This window comes from Opisthocomus hoazin, chromosome 7 (genome assembly GCF_030867145.1).
Source record: "Opisthocomus hoazin isolate bOpiHoa1 chromosome 7, bOpiHoa1.hap1, whole genome shotgun sequence".
Lineage (NCBI taxonomy): Eukaryota > Metazoa > Chordata > Aves > Opisthocomiformes > Opisthocomidae > Opisthocomus > Opisthocomus hoazin.
In genome coordinates, this window is record NC_134420.1 from 505,799 (window position 1) to 523,383 (window position 17,585).

Consider the following 17,585-nt stretch of genomic DNA (forward strand, 5'->3'; position numbering starts at 1 on the left):
CCCCCGGAGCGGGCGAGGACCAGGCTGGAGGAGCCGGGAGTCAGCGCGGGGGGGGCCGGACTAAACACAGCTTTATCAGCTGGGGCATCCTCGTAAGCACCGATACTGAAAGCATAAACAAGTCACGGGTGTTTCAAAAACTCGTTTAAAACAGTCGCTTTGGGGCTTGATGTTGTCTCCTCTGCCGAGCGAGAGACGTTGAAGGGACGTGGACGGGAGCCTGGGGGCTCAGTGCCCGCCGACAGAGCCAAGGGTGCTCAGCATCCCGCGGGGACCTGCAGCCACCCCGGCCACGGCGAGAGCTCCGAGTCCACTGCGGCTCCCCAGGCCGCAGAGACAGGCAGCGCACCGTGCCGTGGGGGCAAGGGGCTGAGGGCAGGGCCTGGGACCCCCACCGTCCACCCCACCTCTACTTTCCCCCTCCGCCGACGTCCGCCCTTCAGCTCGTTTCTGCTGCTTCGGTGGGTGAAGCCTGGACCAGCCAAGGTTTAAAACGTCTCGGTGGGCGACCTCTGAATCCAGCCGGCCGCTGTGGGGAAAGAGACGCTCCGCCCTGCGACAAACCCCAGCCCGTGTGAGATCTGGGCACGGTTTCTCCCGAGCCGTCCGTGTCTTCGGGGAGCAGACCGAGGCGACGGCACCGTACCCTCACGCAGGGGAAGCCGCTGCCCCGACTCCTCCAGCACAGCTTCCAGGGCAGACGGCGGAGGCTCCCGCGGAGACTCGGTCACTTCGATCCTGATCTCTCCTCTGGTGATGGTGAACTCCAGTTTGTTGCCCAGGTAGGAGACGCCGTTGACTTTCAGCCTGTTGATGCCATCGGGAAAGGCAGGGTTGAAGCGGAGGCCGGACCTTGTGATCCTGGAAAGGCAGGAGCAGGTCAGTGGTGGGAATGAACAGTGGCCACAGGGGAAAGCAGCTCTGTGGGGTCGGCCGCCTCCCCAGACCTTCTGCATCCTGGAGGCCCCTCCCGTTACCCTGAGGGTCTCTGGGCAGAAGGAGTCCTTTGTGCATCCCAAGGATCTCCGGGAAATCCCAAACACATCGATGCAGCATCTGGTGAAGAGCTACTCGGGCCATGACTTCACAGCCCGGCACTCTCAGGCATTCCTGCCCCCCTGCCATAGGTTTCTCTCTTTTTTAATTTTAATAAAAAGAGCAAAAATAGAATTATTTCTTTCTTCCAAGGCAGCTCAGTTCCCCACTCCGGTTCAGAGGTTGGCTTCAGCAGCAGCTACGCTGGCAGAACTGCAGGAACGCCCTGCTCCGAGACCGCAAGGGGATCGGGGCACGGGAACGAGGAGAGGTGGCCATGGACCCCAAGCAGGAATCGCCACTGAAATCTGGTCACAGGAACCTACAGGCTCAGGCCCTGGGCTGGGTGCTGGAGCTGAACTCCAGCCGCCTGAGGAGCTCGGGAGATGGCTGCAGCTGCGACTCTCGGGACGCAAGCTCAGCGTCAGCCAGAACACCCAGCAGCAAGTGTCTGTGCTCAGCGGCTGCTGCGCTGAAAGCGAGGAGATGGTGGGGGCCCGCCTCGCGCCCGGGGGAGATGCTCCTGGAAGTGCTGCTCAGTTAAATTACGAGACGTGCCTGACCACTAGCGCTGCCCCCTCCTCTCTAATTTGCCATCTCAACGAAGATGGGTCTGCGCAGCTTGGTTTTCACCTTCCCTGCAGGCTGTGACCAAAGCAGGTCAGTAAACCCACATCAAACCCACAGCACCTCCCACTCCCGCCAGTTTGGAGGGCTTAAAACTCAGCTGCATGTGCTCCTTCACCGAACGATAAAAATCAAGCAAACATCTTGAATCCTCTCTCCAAGCCCTTACTCGAAGTCAAACACAGCCCGACTGTGTGCTTTGGCTCTGGATGAGAGAAGACAACGGTCACTGTTATCTCCTACTCAAATCTCGACATGCGAGAGCTCTTGACTGTCACCTCCAGCCTGTTGCGAGGGCTCAATGGGTTGGAGAGGACTCAAGAGAGGCTCAGGAGACTGGAGAGCCTCAGCAGCAGGCCAGCGTGCCAGCCAGGGTCCGTGGCTTACAACGGGCAAGGCAAAAGCGCAGCCCCAAGGGCTGCACAAATGTCAGCCCGACATCTGTGGAAACCTGGCTGGAGCCCCAAAGCCTGTGGCTTGAGCCTGTGCCGTGAGGGGCCCAACCTGACACACAGAGAGCATCTGAGGACCTTCGAGCTTCGCAAAAGCCGAGATTAAGGTTTTCAGCTGGGAATACGGTAGCTCACACCCAGCTCCACCAAGAAACCGGTGGGTTTCTCAGCAGCTTCTGGCCACACACATGGAGCAGAAACACGTAGTTAGTGCTAGACGGGTTTGCTGGCAATCAAAAGGCTTGTCAGTTTGATCCATCCGCAGTTACACTAAGAATACGCTCGAGAGACTGTTGCTTCAGGGTTGAAACCACCACGCTGCTTTGGATACGAGACACGGCTTTGAAATTATACGAACAGCTTCGTGCCTTTTCCAAGATATTTTAAAGCTGTGGCAATGCCAGCTGAGCACTTTCCTCCACGGAGGCTTGCAGAGCCACGTGTGTGCAGGCGGCAGGTCGCTTCAGAGGGGCTGCAGAAGGTCTTTCCACAGCACATCTGAAATCACACAGGCTAGCCACAATCCTGAGCCCAGAGAGAGATGTCCCTCTTCACTGGGGGTGCCAACTAGTGCTGAGGAGCTCAGCGCTGGCCTAGCTTTGACTCCTTTTGAAGACGGTGGCTTTCAACACTGATGTAGCTGGAGGAGAAATGGACCAAAACTTATAATTTCTGATAACTCCACCCTGTTCTCCACCTGTGACTAACTGTCCTCAGCATCCACAGTTCATCCAGCGTCATTAATGTTGTTTGTTCCTCACCTGCTGGAAGCTTTGCACGCTGCAAGTTCCTTTCTTTTTCATGAGTAAAAACACGTTGCTCCAGCTAAACAGCAAGGTTACAAGTGACACGTAGTTGCTTAGAAATTAAATGCGGCAAAACATGGGTCTCACCTGAACCCTGTGTAGCCAAAGAGGATGGCTTGCAAGAATCCACCCATCCCTGTCAAGAAGTTCACAGCTCCTGACCCATCCGAGTTCTCCACCCAGATCTGCTCCAGCAGGAGAAAGAAATGACTCAACAGTTGCACTGTGACTCTTCATACAGCTTTGTGGGTTTGAATACGCTTACCATCACCCCTGCCACATATCTGGGGCGTTGCAATGACCGGGCCCCGCTGCCCATCCGGGCATGAGGCGGTGGGTGGGCTCTGGTGCGTCTCCAAAGACCACCACCTCCACTCCCTTTCCCACCCCTGGCAGGCAGCAGGCAGCCTGGGGTGACCACGACACCGACCCATGGCTCTGTACGGCCTGGTAGGAAGCAGATGCCTCCATACTGCGCTTGGGAAGCACGCAGAGAAGAGGCAGGGTGAGCGACCCCTAGCTCAATGTAACAACCACCCAGCGACCACACGGGCAGTCAGCAGAGGCTCCAGTCCGAGCGATGTGTCTCTGCGACGGGACCTACTCGGGAACAGGGACGACAGAACCGAGAGGCGTTTGTCACAGGGAAGCACCCACGCCACGCCACGCAGCTAACCTTGAAGGGCTCCGTGATGTTGCTGAAACACTTGTTCAGCTGGCTCTGGGCTCTCTGCACCTCCTTTAGCTCCAGCCAGCCCACTGCAAACATGCTCTGCGGGAGAGAAGAACGGCCTTTCCCCAGCTGCAGACCCCCCAGGGGGGACAACACAGGAGAACCTTCAGCGTGAGACCACAACGGGCGTCCTCCCGACCCCGAGCAGACATCCTCAGCGCGCATCCCTAGCTCTGCGCCCCGCAGAGCTCACAGCCGGTCTGACCAATCGCGCCCGCTGACGGGGCTGGCAGCGGCTGGCTCGGACGGAGACCACCACCTCGCAGACGAATCCCCCCTGAGGCTTTGCCCCTCCGCTCACCCAGGTCATGGCTGGCCCGTGCAGCTCAGTGACGGGTTCGTACATCTCCAGGTCATTTCTCCGGACTTCCGAGCTCATGGGGTGCATCAGCGGGAATCCAAGCAAGACAACGTCAGCCTGTTTCACAGGCTCCCCTGGGGGAGGGAGTCCGTCAGACCACGCGTGCCAGCTGGGAACGGCTGGCAGACCGACTCCCTGCCTGCTTACATGGGCAACAAACCTTAAACTTAGGATAAACTTAGAACATAAACTTCGAACAACAAACACTGCGTCGACAGGGGGAAGGCGGTGGAGCTGCGGGGAGGACACCTCACTGCTGCCCTGCTAACGGCAGAGCAGAACAGCAGCTTACGGCTTCTCCTTGGCGCTGTGTTTGCTGGAAGCTGTGTCGAGGTGGGACACTGGCATTGCCCTGACCTCATGGCACCCAGACCGGTGTCACCTAAACTTCAGGAGCAGAGGAATAGCTCCTGTGGTCCCGCGCACCCTGCCCTAATCATGACAAAAAGGGACACGAAACGGGGCACGCATCTCCCGTGGAACCAGCCCCACCACTTCTGGAGGGCCATGGGCGGCTCGAGGGACAACGCAGGGCACTTGACCTTGGAGAGGCAGACCTGACCGTCAGCAGCAGGGTCATAGTGAGCATGTCATCAGCAGCCCGCTACTCATAGTCTCATCCCACTCTCTGCGTTCCCAGATTTCCTAATTTTACGAGCCCGTTTTATGAGCCAGGCTCTCCACGCTGGCAGCCCAAACGCAGCACTGGGAGCAGCGCTGGAGACACTCAACGCAGCCGCTGTTCCCGCGTCTGAACCCGACGGAGTCCCCACTGCTTGCGGGCTGACAAAGAAAGAGCGGTGACCAGCTCACAGGTCTGCCTGCGCCTCTCCGCTCACCTGGGCTGTAGCCATCGTACTCGGGATGATATTTCTTCTCCACGTCAAAGGGCACTTTGACTTTCCTGGCACAGTCCACCCACTCCTCTGGCACAGGGATCAAGAAGTCCCGAGCAACATCAGCTGCAAAATCTAAGCTGAGAAGCAGCGAGGAACAATGCTTTAGGTCAGGCATGGGTGCCTTGACCCCCTCGGAAAGGGGAAGAGAAGAAAGGGAACAGAAAGAACTAATTGAGCCATAACTGCGAAGAAACAGCTGCTCTGGAAGAACATGGGTCAAAGCCTGGGGTAACAGCTTTCACTGCTGGAGCTGGGAGTCCATTCCTCTAGCTTTAGATGTCTCCAGCTGACTAATTGTGTGTACATCTCAAAACGCAGGGAGAGAAACCCTCCTGTGAAGTGAAATCCCTCTCAGTCCCACGTGGAGGCCTGGAACGGGCCAGATGAACCGCCATGGGACCATCTACTTCTTTCTGCTGACTGTAAAGGCGGGCAAAGGAGACCAGCTCGGAGAGAGGAGTGCGAAGGGAGGGAAGGTCCATCCAACGCGGGAACCCTGCTGCCTCCTGCCCCTGCCCGACTGCTCGGCAGAACAGCAGAGAGACGGGCTGGTGCTTCGGCAAGGCGTGCACCTTACCTCCGCCGGGCCACGGCGTTGGTGTAAACAGAGTTATCGACCCGCTGATGGTACTCGTCTGGGGGCATGACACCTGGAGGAAGAGGAAGGCGGCACTTCGCACCGCAGCACACCCGGGGCTCGGATCGGCTCCCTTCCTCCTCAGGGAAGTGGCACAAGAAAGGGAACCTCTCCCGTCGCACGCCCGTTAGAGGAGAACATCCGTGGTGCTTGTTGTGAAGGAGAAACAGCCCGGCTCACAGCTTCGGCTGATGGGCAGCAGATACCTCAACCTGAGGGCATCTCCCTCACCTCGCATGCAAGGTGACTTCAAGTCGTTAGCTCTTTCAAGTCAATCAAGCCATAAAGTCTTTCGCTAGCTACAAGCTCAGCTCCTTCCTTTGCTTTTGTGCAGATTATCCCCAGGAGGAGAGAAGGCCACCTCCCAAGAGACACATGAAAACAGACATTTAATTAGGTGACTCCTCTGGGGGCACTGGGGATGTCTCCAAGGACCTTCGCACCAAGCGCCAACCAGCAGCGACCCCGGGGGCTCTTCTAGCTCTGATCACCCCAGCTGCATCAAGACCCCTACACTCTAACCCAGCCTTTTCCTCCAGACCCTCCTCCCACCAACACCTCTCCTCCACGTCTCGCTTTCCTCCTCGGTGCCCCCTTCCAGAAGCAGCCCACCAGTGGTAGCTTGTGCTCGTTCAGCAGGATCGCTGCCTGTGGCGGGACCCTTTGCCCTGCCAGACACATCAGCGCCTGTACTTGCTCATCCCCAACAGCACCAGATGTCCTTCAAGGGATTAAACTCCTGCATGCTCCTGGGGGATTTAAACTTGGGTCTCTTAGAAAAGACTTAGAGGAAACAGAGTGCAAGGGCTTTAGAGAGGTAGGACTTTTCTTTTCAAGTGCCACCAGTCACAACAGCAGATCTGAAGGCAGCTATGCTTGTGGCATCAGCTTGTACCACCATGGAAGGAGACATTTAGAGGTGTCCCATGAGTGGCAAGGGGCTGAAATCAAAAACAGCTGATACTGTGGCATTGGAAGAGAGCTGAGCATCTTGCACTGTGTTTGCACAGGCACAAACGTAACCTGTGAGCTATTCCAGAGGGCAGGAGTCTGAAGAGCTGGAGGGCTCCGAGCCTCTGCAGAAGTACCTTTGATGTGGTAGCATTGCTCCTCTTCACTCCATACCATCCTGCTGCACCAGTACTGAGCCACGGCATCTACCAGCTTCCAGCCTCCATCCTCCAGGAACAGCTTCTGGTCCTGCAAGGAGCCAAAGCCAGGAGAAGAACAGGGACATGAGAGAGATTCAGCCAGACCCCAACTCAGCAGGAGGACAGGAGCTCTAAGGAGATGGATGTAGCAGAAGAAAGAGTCAGAAAACTGGCCTGGCTTGAGCCAACAGGACGCTGAGCCACCCATGAGGAGCAAGGACAGAAGAGGCAGGGCTGAAGAAGAGACCCTGGGGTGTTACTAGCACCTCTGACAGGAGCAGACAACAGCAGAGTTTCTCTGGAAAGGGACAGTGACAGTCACCAGATGCCCTGCAGGTCTTGCCACCGGGCCATCCAGGTGGCACACACTCCCTTTACCTGCGTGGTGCAATAATACTGCTCAAAGGCCATCAAAACGTCCCCGGTGACATGAATTTCTTGGGCTCCATAGACCTCCTCAGGGCAGACTTCCCGGCCAGTGGCTGCACTCTCCCATGGGAACTTAGCACCCTGCCAGGAGAAGACATCCATGAGGCAGCTGAGCACAACGCCGTGAGTTGCTCTCCCCAGCCCTCCACCCCCAGGCAATGCCCTGCTCACAGCCCCCAGCTAAAACTAGAGCCAGAGAGGACAAGCAAAGCCCAGCTGTCCTCCTGGGTGGTGGCAGCAGGGTTGCACGGCCCTCGGCCCAACACCTCTGTCTCCACCTCGTAGCCTTGCTCCTGCGCGTTGCATAAGGCTCCTTCCAGCGTGCGAATCCGGTACTCCAGGATGGCTCGGGCAGCTTCGGGATAAAACAGCAGAATGTTCGGGAACATCCAGGTGTCCTGGAAACATCCAAGCAAGGCAAGATGGTGGGATTGGCCAGCGGGGCACCCAAATGCTCCCACCAGTTTCACCCTTCAAATCTGTCCCCGTCCCAAACGTAGTGACCATGATGAGTTAGAGGACAACCCAGACAAGTGACTCCAGGGATCGAGCTGGGTCCGGGGAGCTGATGGAGCAGGAGGATGCTCTGCGACAAGAGGCTGGAGCCACGGCACCCCTGCTTGGCGGTGAGGAGGAGGCGTCCCAGCAGCCTCCTGCCGAGCCCTCTCCATCCCAGTTGCTGTGCAAACCCCCCAGGTCACCAGCTAGCGCAGCCTCCACCCACCTGGTCCCAGAAGACGTGCCCCCAGTAGTCCTCGCCCCGGGTGCCATTGGACAAGCCGCCGGGGCTGATGCCGTGGAAGAGGACGCCCGGGTTGCCCTGGGGTGGGATGGTGCTCAGCAGGTAGTAGAGACACCCGCAGAGGGCCTGCCTGAAGGCCAGCGGTCCATCCAGCTCTACGCAGCAGCCTCGCCACAGCGCGGCCCACGCGTGGACGTGGGAGGAGTGCAGGGACCCGGCAGCCACGTGGGACAGCCCTTCGCTGTAGCTCCTCTTCACCTCCTCCTCGCTCTCGGCCACGGCCGTCAGGAACTCCCAGGATCGCTCCCGCTCCTCCCCGCGCAGCGTCAAGGCTCGTGGCACGGGGGTCCAGAGCATGTGGACTGTGGGACGGGGACCCCCCTCCACCTCGGGAACCAGCGTCTTCCCGTAGACGTAGCTGCGGGAGACAGCACGCAACGGTGAACGGGAGAGTGGGGCGGGTGGGACTCCGTGCACGGCCACCCACGCAGGCGGGACCTCCCCCCGCAGCGGGGCATCGGGGTCCCCCCCACCTCGGGTGGGAGCTCCCCTGTCCCCACGCCACAGCTCAGCTGCCATCCCACCCCGCAGCGCAGGAGACCGGAGTTCGTTACCACTGGCCCCCAGTCCCCGCCAGCCATTTTTAGAGGTCATCTCCAAACTCGCTGCCTTCCCCAAACACCTTTCTTCATCACCACATCGACTCCCTCTGGCCTTCGTTGCCCCTTTGCGTGTCAGTGTAAGTAATAATTCTGGAGTTGCAGCTAATAAAGACCTTTTTATACTTAATTTTGGTTTTTTCATATACCTGCCAGGAAGAAGCAAACTTGCACAAGCCTCCACACCACTTGCCACTTCAGCCTAGCTCCAGCCTTACTTCAGCAACGTATCGCCCACGGGTGAGCAGGGCAGCGTGCAACAGCCCGTGAAGGATGCGTCCAGGGCAAGGACCCCCATGACCCAGACTCACTGCGCTCCCTGGAAGTCTGGTCCTTGTTTCAGGTCCAAGTCCTGGCTCTTTGGCGCGAAAGGAGTCTGGAGCTGGACCGTGATGGGCTGGGTGGTGTGAGCTGACCGTCGGATGGTGATGCTGAAGGCCATCAAGTGGACAAGAGAATGGTGAGCGTAGATCTGGTGGGTGGCCGTGTAATCAGCGGACCGAAGCACATGGCTGAAGGTTCCTGTAAGCACAGCGAGAGCCATCGGCCTTTTCACAGAATCACAGAATAGTAGGGGTTGGAAGGGACCTCTGTGGGTCATCTAGTCCAACCCTCCTGCCGAAGCAGGGTCACCTACAGCAGGCTGCACAGGACCTTGTCCAGGCGGGTCTGGAATATCTCCAGAGAATGAGACTCCACAGCCTCCCTGGGCAGCCTGGGCCAGGGCTCCGTCACCCTCAGAGGGAAGAAGTTCTTCCTCATGTTCAGACAGAACTTCCTGTGCCTCAGTTTGTGCCCATTGCCCCTTGTCCTGTCACTGGGCACCACTGAAAAGAGCTTGGCCCCATCCTCCTGACACCCACCCTTCAGATATTTGTAGGCATCAGCTCCTGATGTTCTGTCCCAGACTCCACTTTCTGTCCTATCTACTGGTTCCTACTGGCAAAGGAACTGTCCCTCCCAGGCCCAGATGCAGCTTTTGACTGGGCAACACTGCTAACACACGGAATCTGGCCAAGCCGCTGAGGAACGGTTTATGCTATAGAACACTTCATCGGGCTTCGTGATTAAACAGCGTTTGCCGAGCCTGGCTCCAACAGGGACAGAGATACAGGCTGAAAATCACTCTTCTTCTCACAAGAAGTGTTCCACTTGCTCCAGCACAACTTCAGCAGAACGACAACCCAGAGGTGAACAGAGAACGGGGAGAAGAAAAATGCGACCTTGTGGAAGAGACAGGACAGGCAAAGAGACTTTTAACGTCTAGAAGAAGGTCACCAGCAGTGAGAGGGGAAGAGCGATGGGCGCCCAAGGCGGAGACCTGGGAGGAGGCAGCAGGACAGGGAGGCTCCTGCCCGCTCCGCTCTTTACCCGTCCGGGTGTTCAAGGTGAAGGTCTCGGCCGGGCTGCCGGCAGCGGGCAGAGCCATCCTCACGTTGACGGGGCTGGGGACGTTGGCGCGGTGCGTGTCCCCCACCGCCCCGCTGTACACGCCGCTGACGTGGAGGATGTCCCGGTACACGCGGGTGCCCAGGTACGCGTTGGTCACCGTGGCCAGCAGCCGCGGGTCTGAGGGCAGGGAGGTGGCGGTGAACACGGCGGGGTCCTCGTCGCCATCAGCCATTGTCACCAACAGCTGCGGAACAACGACAGGGTCGGGCGCACAGAGCCGGGGCCGTGTCGGACGCCAGCCGAAGGTGGGGGCCGCCGGCTGCTTCTCGCTGCGACCTTGCTGTGGCACCTCGGCCACCGGCAGAGCTGCCCGCTCGCCCGCCTCCAGCCCGCGACGTTCCCGGGGTCTCTGTTGCTTTCAGCCTCCCCTCCGACCGCTGCCGGGGGCTTCCTCCACCCCAGCCTTCCTCCCGGCGCCTGGGGCCGGGCTGCTTCCCTCCTCTGCAGCTTCCCCCGGCTCCAGCCCCCCCAAACCTCACCTACCCGCCAGCTCTGTCACTTCTCCAATTTCCCCCCCCTTCCTCTTCTGCTGCCCTGTCCGTGACAGGATCTCACCGGTTTCTCCCGGTGCAACACAGCCACCTTCCTCTTCTCTCCTCCTCTTCCTCCCAGCACCATTCCATGATGCCATCAACTACTTCTCTGTGGCCTCAGCGGCTCCCCACCTCCCAGCTCACCCTGTGCTCCCCCTCGCTCTTGCTCAGCTGCAGTTACTGCCTTGCTGGGGTAGCAGCTGTTTACTTCTTTGACACATATAAATGCACAAAAAGATGCATTTATATATAACATATAAACAGATATATAAAAATACGTATTACAGATATAGACAGATATAAACAGCACCTTACAGAAGGGAGCGGTTGCTGGCGCTTGGCAATGCTAAGGACCAGAATGACACAGAAAGGATGAAGTAAGGCGCTGAGGGACGCTGCGCGGAGCCGGACAGCCAGCCGGGGGTCCGAGAGCAGCGGGAGCTCGCCCCGGCCCCGCTGGCAGCCCCCAGAATCCCTCCCGGCTGCTGGCAGCTCTCGGGACGGCTTGGCTGCCCCACGCCAGGCGGTGCCCGAGATCGAACCGCGAGGAAAATCCTCCTCCCGCCTCCAGGAAAGTTAAAAAACAGAACGAGAGCGGTGCGGGAAGCGGGCAGGCGCTGGCCTTTGGTCTGGGGCCGAGCGAGAGCTCCGGCCGCGCAGGCGGAGGCTGCTGCCGTGGGGCTCCCGCGCGGGGGGAGCAACGGAAGTTACCCAAACCGGAAAGAAGGAAGGAAACCAATTTTTTTTCCCTCTTAAAAAAAAAGACGACACAAATAAACCAAAAAAACACACCACCATAAAACCCTCAAAATCTTGACACGCGGGTGTTTGCCCAGAGGAGCTCGCTGCCCGCGGCAGGGAGCGCAGGGGCCCCGGGGCTGCCCTGTGGCCAGGGAAGGGGAACCGAGGGAGCAAACGCAGCGTCCGATGATTCAACGCCTAAAAGCAGCCTGAGAAAGGCAGCAGTGACCCGGGCGCAGAGCTGCGGCCGCTCTTGGGCCGGAGCGGGGCAGCCCCAGCAGGACCTGCGAGGGACGGCGGCCCTGGCTCCCACACCGCTGACCCCTCGCCTCGGCTGCTGCCCCGGGGAATGGACCCGGGCTCCGGCACGCGTTCCTCGGTGTCCTTCCCATGACGCCTGCCGCAGGATGCCTGTCCGGGCATGGCCCCGGGACCCGCCAGCGCCTGTCGCCGGGTCCCCACCCCACAGGGCACCGCGGCCGCCCGGCCCCGTGCCCCACCCCAACACCTCCTGTCGCGTCGGACGGAGCCGTGTTTCACCCAGCCGTCCCCGGAGAGGACTTTACATCAGCAAACACCGACCTTCCCCGCGCTGAGCGGGGCAAAGAAAGAGCAGATTACTGCGGATCCAAGTGGATTTTCCCCCCGGATCCCAGCCGTGCCTCCCGCTCCCTTGTCGACGCTCACGAGAAGAGGGAGGCTCCCAGATCCGCCTGGCACTTGTTCCTACGCCTGTTCTGCCCCGGAGCCTCTCCCGCTCCCTTCGAGCCATCTCCACGCTCAGGCCAAGCACGGGGCAGCCGCAGCTTTCACCCGCCAGCCCTCGCCCTCCTGCAGCAGCAGCATCTTCCCCGCTCAGCCCCCCGAGCGCTGCCGGTCTCCCGGACGCGTCGCAGGGGCATCACGACAGGGGTTTCTCTGTCCCACCCCGTGCAGCACGTTTCCTTGCAGGACCAAACCTCTCCTAGCAGGAGGGTCTGCGGTCCAGACCGCGGGGACCAGGGGAGATGCGGAGAGCGCGGCAGCCCGATGCCGTGCCCCCCTGACTGACCCGCTGCCTCTGCCCGGGTGCCCGAGGGGGGACGGTCTCGCTGCACAGCCCAGCAGGGCAGGCATGGCCCATCCGCGCTCCTCTCTGCGAGCCCACAGCACGGCCGATGCCCGCCTCGAGCGTGGCTCCCATCAGCGAGGCGAACGTGGCTTCCTCGGCGCAGGACACCGCGTCTCTGCTGGCTCTGCCCGGGGAAGGTGAAGGCTCCTCACCACCTCCTCCTCAGCCAGGTGGGATGAGCCCTTCCAGATTCAGCTTGGAGCCCACCGCTGCCAGCCCCGCAGGGAACAGACACAGCCGTGGCCGGAGTCAGGGGGAACACGGGTCCAGACACCGCATGGAAACACGACGCGAGCCTGGGGGAAGCGACTGGGGGCACCAATAGATGCAATGTTGTTTGTCCTACCTCTGGGTCCAGTCGTGCTAAACAGGACCAAGGGAAGGTGGTAACGTGTCCTGGAGTGGCCCTTCCCGCCAGAAATCACCCAGGGAGGAAGCTGAGGAAGAGGAGGAGGAGCAGAAAGCGTGTGCGGGTTAAGAAAAAGAGCTGCCGTACGCATTCCTTACTGAAACAAGGGGTGGAAAGGGTCAAAGAGCTCTCCTGTGCCAGCTTCCCAGACTCACCAGGAAAGCAGCGGAGAGGCAGAAGCTCTGTGGGTCAGCCCGAACACTGCAGACACCCAGGAGACGCCACGGAGAAACCCCAAGGAGCAGCGCAGTGCAGAGCCTGGCCGTTAGTACCCGCTCCCCGCTCTGCTCCTTCTGCATTCGAGGATCTGAACTCACACCTCGCTGCAGCGGGGTTAACTGAGCCTTTTCGCTCATCTTCACCGGCCACCGAGGTCCAGGCGAGGGCAGAGGCCGGCACCTCGGAGGCCCCGGGCCTGAGCAGCCACACGCCGCCCAAGGAGTCGCAGCCACCAGCCGAGACTTTAACTGCCGGGAGCAGGGTCCCTTCGCAGCGGGCGACTCAGGGGAACCCATGGGTGCCCCTTCTCCACTCCTCCCCTCCCCACTCACTCTCGGGTGCATCCTCATCCTCATCCCTCAGGCTCGACCCTGGGTTTCCCAAAGCTGAGTCTCCGACACAGCATCACCAGAGGAGTTTACCGAGTGGTCCAGCAGTGTAAAACAGCTCGAGCTGGGTGCCTCCGGAGAGGGACCCCGGCCACAGAAATCGCTGGGCAGTTCTAGCTCCTGCCCCGCACAAGTTCTCCACGTGGTGTCCAAGCAGCCACTGATCCAGTGCTGTTATTTGGGTCTGGGGGCTTCTGCCCCTCATCGAGGCCCTCCAATGCATCCTTGGCCAGCCACGGCCCGTGCAGCCCACCGTGCCATTTCTAAGGTACAAACCTGCACCTTCCCAAGACAGCTGCTCTGGGAAAAGAGCTCTGACCTCGCGACAAGACCCAGTTTCACCCCGCGGAAGAGCCTGCTGCGACCACGGAGCCCCAGGAGCTGCAAGGAGAGTCAGGGAGGGGAAGGTGGCATTCCTGACTCCGAGCAGGTCCGCTCAAACCCTGGCAGACGTTCCGCAGAGCTGTTCTGAAGGGACAGAAGGACACGGGTGGGTTATTCAGCGAAGCAGGCACACGTTGAAGGTGAAAGGGCACCACTTCTCCTGCTGACGAGCATCCACACGTCGGAGGAACAACGCCCAGGCTCGAGGCTGTTGGCCAGTTCTGCTCTCAGGTCGGGGCAAGTTGGAAGCTGCTTTTGCAGCCCAACCCGATCAAGCACTGGCACCGGGTCTGTCCGCTCCTTAGAGGGTCCGTGGCTGTCGGGCTCGTGGGATGGGCACCACCACGTAAGGGGGGGCCTGGGCATAGGTGGGTCGGAGCCTGCACCAACTCTGAGCCGCAAAGGAAGACAGAGAAGCTGTCGCCAGTGGTGGGATCAGCAAGGTCCTGCTCACTGCCATCAGCCAAAAAAGATCCAGCATCACATCTGCAACAGCGTAAAAAAAAGTATATTGTGTTTTGAGTGTTATAAATTTTAACAAGCCCGGGAGAAGAGGTCTGCTCTCCAGCCGAGCATCGCAGAGGGGTCCCACCTTGCTGGCTGGGCACACAGTTTTTAACCTCCGAGGTGCAGGGAGTTGGGTGCTGCTGAGGTAAAAACACAACCAAACAAACAATGCTTAAGGGAAGGAAAAAAAAGAAAATTAAGCAGTGACCAACTTGGGACAACCTTGCCCTTTACAGGTCCCCGCTGCGGAGCCCCGGGCCGCGTGCCGAGGGGTGGTGGCAGCGGTGACGCCGGGCAGCTGCCGCCCGGGTGCAGCGGGGACAGCAGCAGGCTCGCCCGCCAGCACCATGCGGGGCTTCCAGCGGGGCTCCCGGCTGCTGGCCGCCGTCCTGCGCGTCCCCCGGGCCCCCGTCACCTCCAAGCCGCCCGAGCACCCGCTCTCTGCTGCTGTGAGTACTTGGGGGTGGCTGAAAAGAAACGGGGGGTGGGGGGTTACCTGCTCCCGGGGACACACTGCTCGGAGGGGCACAACCCCCCCCGTTACAGCCAAATGATCTTTGTTGGGAGCAAAAGCAAACGGGCAGGGGGGGGAAAAAGGAGGAAAGGTGGCCCCAGAGCAGTGCAAGCTCCGGGCTGCTCCCAGACAGGGGGGTGCACACCCTGCTCCCCCCCTCGGGCTCTTGCTTCCATTTTGTTTTATCCTTTCAGCCCCTTTTTTAATCTTTGGGGTTCAGGGTACCTGCTGGGGGTCCCCTGTAGCGCAGAGTGTCCCCAGGGGGGGCAAAGCCTTGGGGCAGCTCGAGGACCTCAGCGACGGCGCTGGCAGTCCCTCGAGGCACCCTGCCAGCAGCGGGACAGACCGGGCCCTGTCCCCCCACCGCCGCGGGACACTCACCCCGAAGCGGGCGTCCCGCAGGCAAGGACGGGCTCCGCTGTCACCGCAGAGCCAGAGCCTGTAGGTCCCGCTGTCATTCCTCCCCCCGGGGCTGGTCCCCACCAAACCAGCAGCCGCTCCGGCACCGAGACCCTCCCAGGCTGGGTGAAACGAGCTTGGGAAAAGGAGCTTTCAACCAGAAACCCTGGCTGGGTTTTGCCTCCACCCCACGCTTGGTGTGTACCCCCTGCTGCCTTTCCACTGCACTTCACAAGCCGGGAGACTCTTTTTACAGCCAAACAGAAAAAAGCAATAAAGGTGACAGTGCAAGGGGTTAAGCGCTGCCCTGGTGCGCCAGAAATAGAAGAGGCTGGCTGCAGTTACACCTCAAAGTCAGCTGAAAGTCAGGCACAGCTGCTCCGGGACACGCTGCGAGCCCAAACCTCGGTGCTGACGAAGGCCACGAGCTGCTCCGGTTTCCCAGCGAGTATCACGACAGAGAAACACGGAGCGACGGAAACAAACGGGGAAGCACCCCGCTTGGCCCACCGCTGGTGGAAGCTGCCGTGCTCACCCCAGTCTCCCTCCCCCAGCCCCGAGGCGCGTCCATCTGACAGCCGCGGGGCTGGAACCCCCCACATAGCGCGGGCGTCCCACTGACTCTCCTGCTTCTTCTTCTCCCGCCGGCAGGAGCAAGTCATCGCGTTTTCCGTGATGTCCGCGTGCTTCCTGCTGCCGACAGCCTGGATCCTGGCGCACGTGGAGCACTACAAGAGCAGATCAGACTAAGGGGCAAGAACGCCGCGGGCCCCGCCGAAAGCAGAAGTATGAGCGAAGGCCACAGAGCGGATCCGCGCCGGAAGGAACCCTCCGAGCTTGTTCATTAAAGATGGCGTTCGCACTCGCCGTAACGGCTTGTTGGTTTTGCTTCAGCCACGTGCGTGTGCGTCGGGAGCGGATCCGGACAGCTGGCGTTCCTTCACGGGTCTGCAGCAGGCAGGCAGCGAAGCGTAGCGCAGGCACCACGGCACCGCTCGCAGCGCTAGCAAGGAGCCAAAAGAGAGGTAAACTCCTAGCTAGAAAATACTCCAGGCTGTGACATTTAAAACAGTCGGCCGGCCGGGTGCCAGACATCCGGCTTCTCCCTGCACAAGGAACCTCTCCACGCCCCAGACGCACACCAGATTTCCCAAGTTACTTGTGTTAGGGCAGCAAAGAGCCAGCACCTGGCCCCACACAGGAAGGCCTGGGCAGCAACTACTGGTTCGAAGCTCCGGTAACAACCGCGCGGCTCAGCGCGTGCTGCTCAGCGGGCATCCCCCACGGCGGCGCCGGGCACACGGGGACCTCCCCTCCGGACGTGTGCGCCAAATGCCCTGTTCAGTCCAGGTTAAATACAATCACAATATTCATTCTATTTCTGAGACATGCTTAGCATATTCATGGCTTTCCCAAGAACTAATTAGCATACGTTAACATCTTTCACGCATGTCTGTTGGCACCTCCCACCCTCGGGGGTCCTCAGATGAAGGCTCGTACTCCTCATCACGGTGTCCGCTGGTTGACCTTTGTTTCTGTGCAAACTCAGTTCCAAGATCACGCCTGCCACGTCCTTCCAGGCTGTTTTGCTCTGGTCTCATTGCCCTCTTGGTGCCTCCTTATCTCTGGAGCTCGGTGCAGCCGCCCTCCCAAGGCCGAGCTGTCGGGAGAGGAATTCCTTGGGAGTCTCTTATCCTGCAGCTAGCCCAATCATCCACCGCGGCCCAAGACTTGCTTGGGTTTTAATTATCCTGTTATGCCAAGGTTCTGATGACTCAAAGTGATAGCTCACATCTGCATCCACTCCATTCTCAGGCGTCAATTAGAAACAGAGGTCAGCACAACTGTTACTGCATTAAATCAGGATCTATGCAGGAATACAAACCAATAATAAAAAAAAAAATACTAACAACTAGGAAATATCCTTCAAGCTACTTTGTTATAGTTTCACGTTTCTTATGATCCCTTCCATCACTACTGCTTCCAGATACCTCAGAAAAGCCTCCGAAACAACGGTCAGAACTCCCTTAGGCTGCAGATCTTCCCACCCCAGCGAGCGGCTCAAACTCCACACACGTTGCTCCAGGAGCAGGCTCCAGCGCCGCTCAGCAGCAACGCTCCAGGGTCTCCTGACGCTCCTCTGGGCGCATCAGCCTTGCCGCAGGGTTGGCATTTCATTCACTCCCAACACGTAGTGACACGACACTGCTACACAGGTTGTACTTTACGCAGCCTTTTTCCTGTCCTTAGCCATGAAATAGAGGAGGCATTTCCCTGACCAGAACGCTTCTCTCCTCTACACGCTCTTCTGAAGCCGGTAGAAGCAACACCAGGCACGAGCTTTGGGAGAGAAGACGAAGCATGGAGGGAAGGTCAAACTGCAGCCCGCAGGAGGA

The 17,585-nt window shown here is 59.6% G+C and overlaps 2 protein-coding genes across 4 annotated transcripts; one reads left to right on the top strand and one right to left on the bottom strand.

The window, feature by feature from the left end:
- Nucleotides 1-133: 133 nt before the first annotated feature.
- Nucleotides 134-11,191, bottom strand: PGGHG (protein-glucosylgalactosylhydroxylysine glucosidase). Of its 2 annotated transcripts, XM_075425038.1 has the most exons (14): nucleotides 10,827-11,191; nucleotides 9,903-10,167; nucleotides 8,843-9,053; nucleotides 7,855-8,290; nucleotides 7,409-7,528; nucleotides 7,080-7,211; nucleotides 6,639-6,750; nucleotides 5,491-5,563; nucleotides 4,854-4,990; nucleotides 3,955-4,088; nucleotides 3,597-3,692; nucleotides 3,008-3,105; nucleotides 647-861; nucleotides 134-553 (listed from the first exon to the last, which is right to left on the bottom strand). In XM_075425038.1, the coding sequence occupies exons 2-14, from the start codon at nucleotides 10,153-10,155 to the stop codon at nucleotides 489-491; spliced, it is 2,082 nt and encodes a 693-aa protein (XP_075281153.1). In that variant the 5' UTR covers nucleotides 10,156-10,167; nucleotides 10,827-11,191; the 3' UTR covers nucleotides 134-488. The 2 variants fall into 2 exon arrangements, with proteins under 2 accessions (XP_075281153.1, XP_075281154.1); XM_075425039.1 differs by lacking the exon at nucleotides 3,008-3,105 and having other exon boundaries at nucleotides 465-553.
- Nucleotides 11,192-13,985: 2,794 nt separating this feature from the next.
- On the top strand, nucleotides 13,986-16,061 carry LOC142361843 (uncharacterized). Of its 2 annotated transcripts, XR_012764455.1 has the most exons (3): nucleotides 13,986-14,000; nucleotides 14,513-14,725; nucleotides 15,841-16,061. XR_012764455.1 is itself a non-coding variant. In XM_075425046.1 (2 exons), the coding sequence occupies exons 1-2, from the start codon at nucleotides 14,827-14,829 to the stop codon at nucleotides 15,937-15,939; spliced, it is 906 nt and encodes a 301-aa protein (XP_075281161.1). In that variant the 5' UTR covers nucleotides 14,792-14,826; the 3' UTR covers nucleotides 15,940-16,061. The 2 variants fall into 2 exon arrangements, 1 of the variants encoding a protein (XP_075281161.1); XM_075425046.1 differs by lacking the exons at nucleotides 13,986-14,000; nucleotides 14,513-14,725 and adding an exon at nucleotides 14,792-15,633.
- Nucleotides 16,062-17,585: the final 1,524 nt, after the last annotated feature.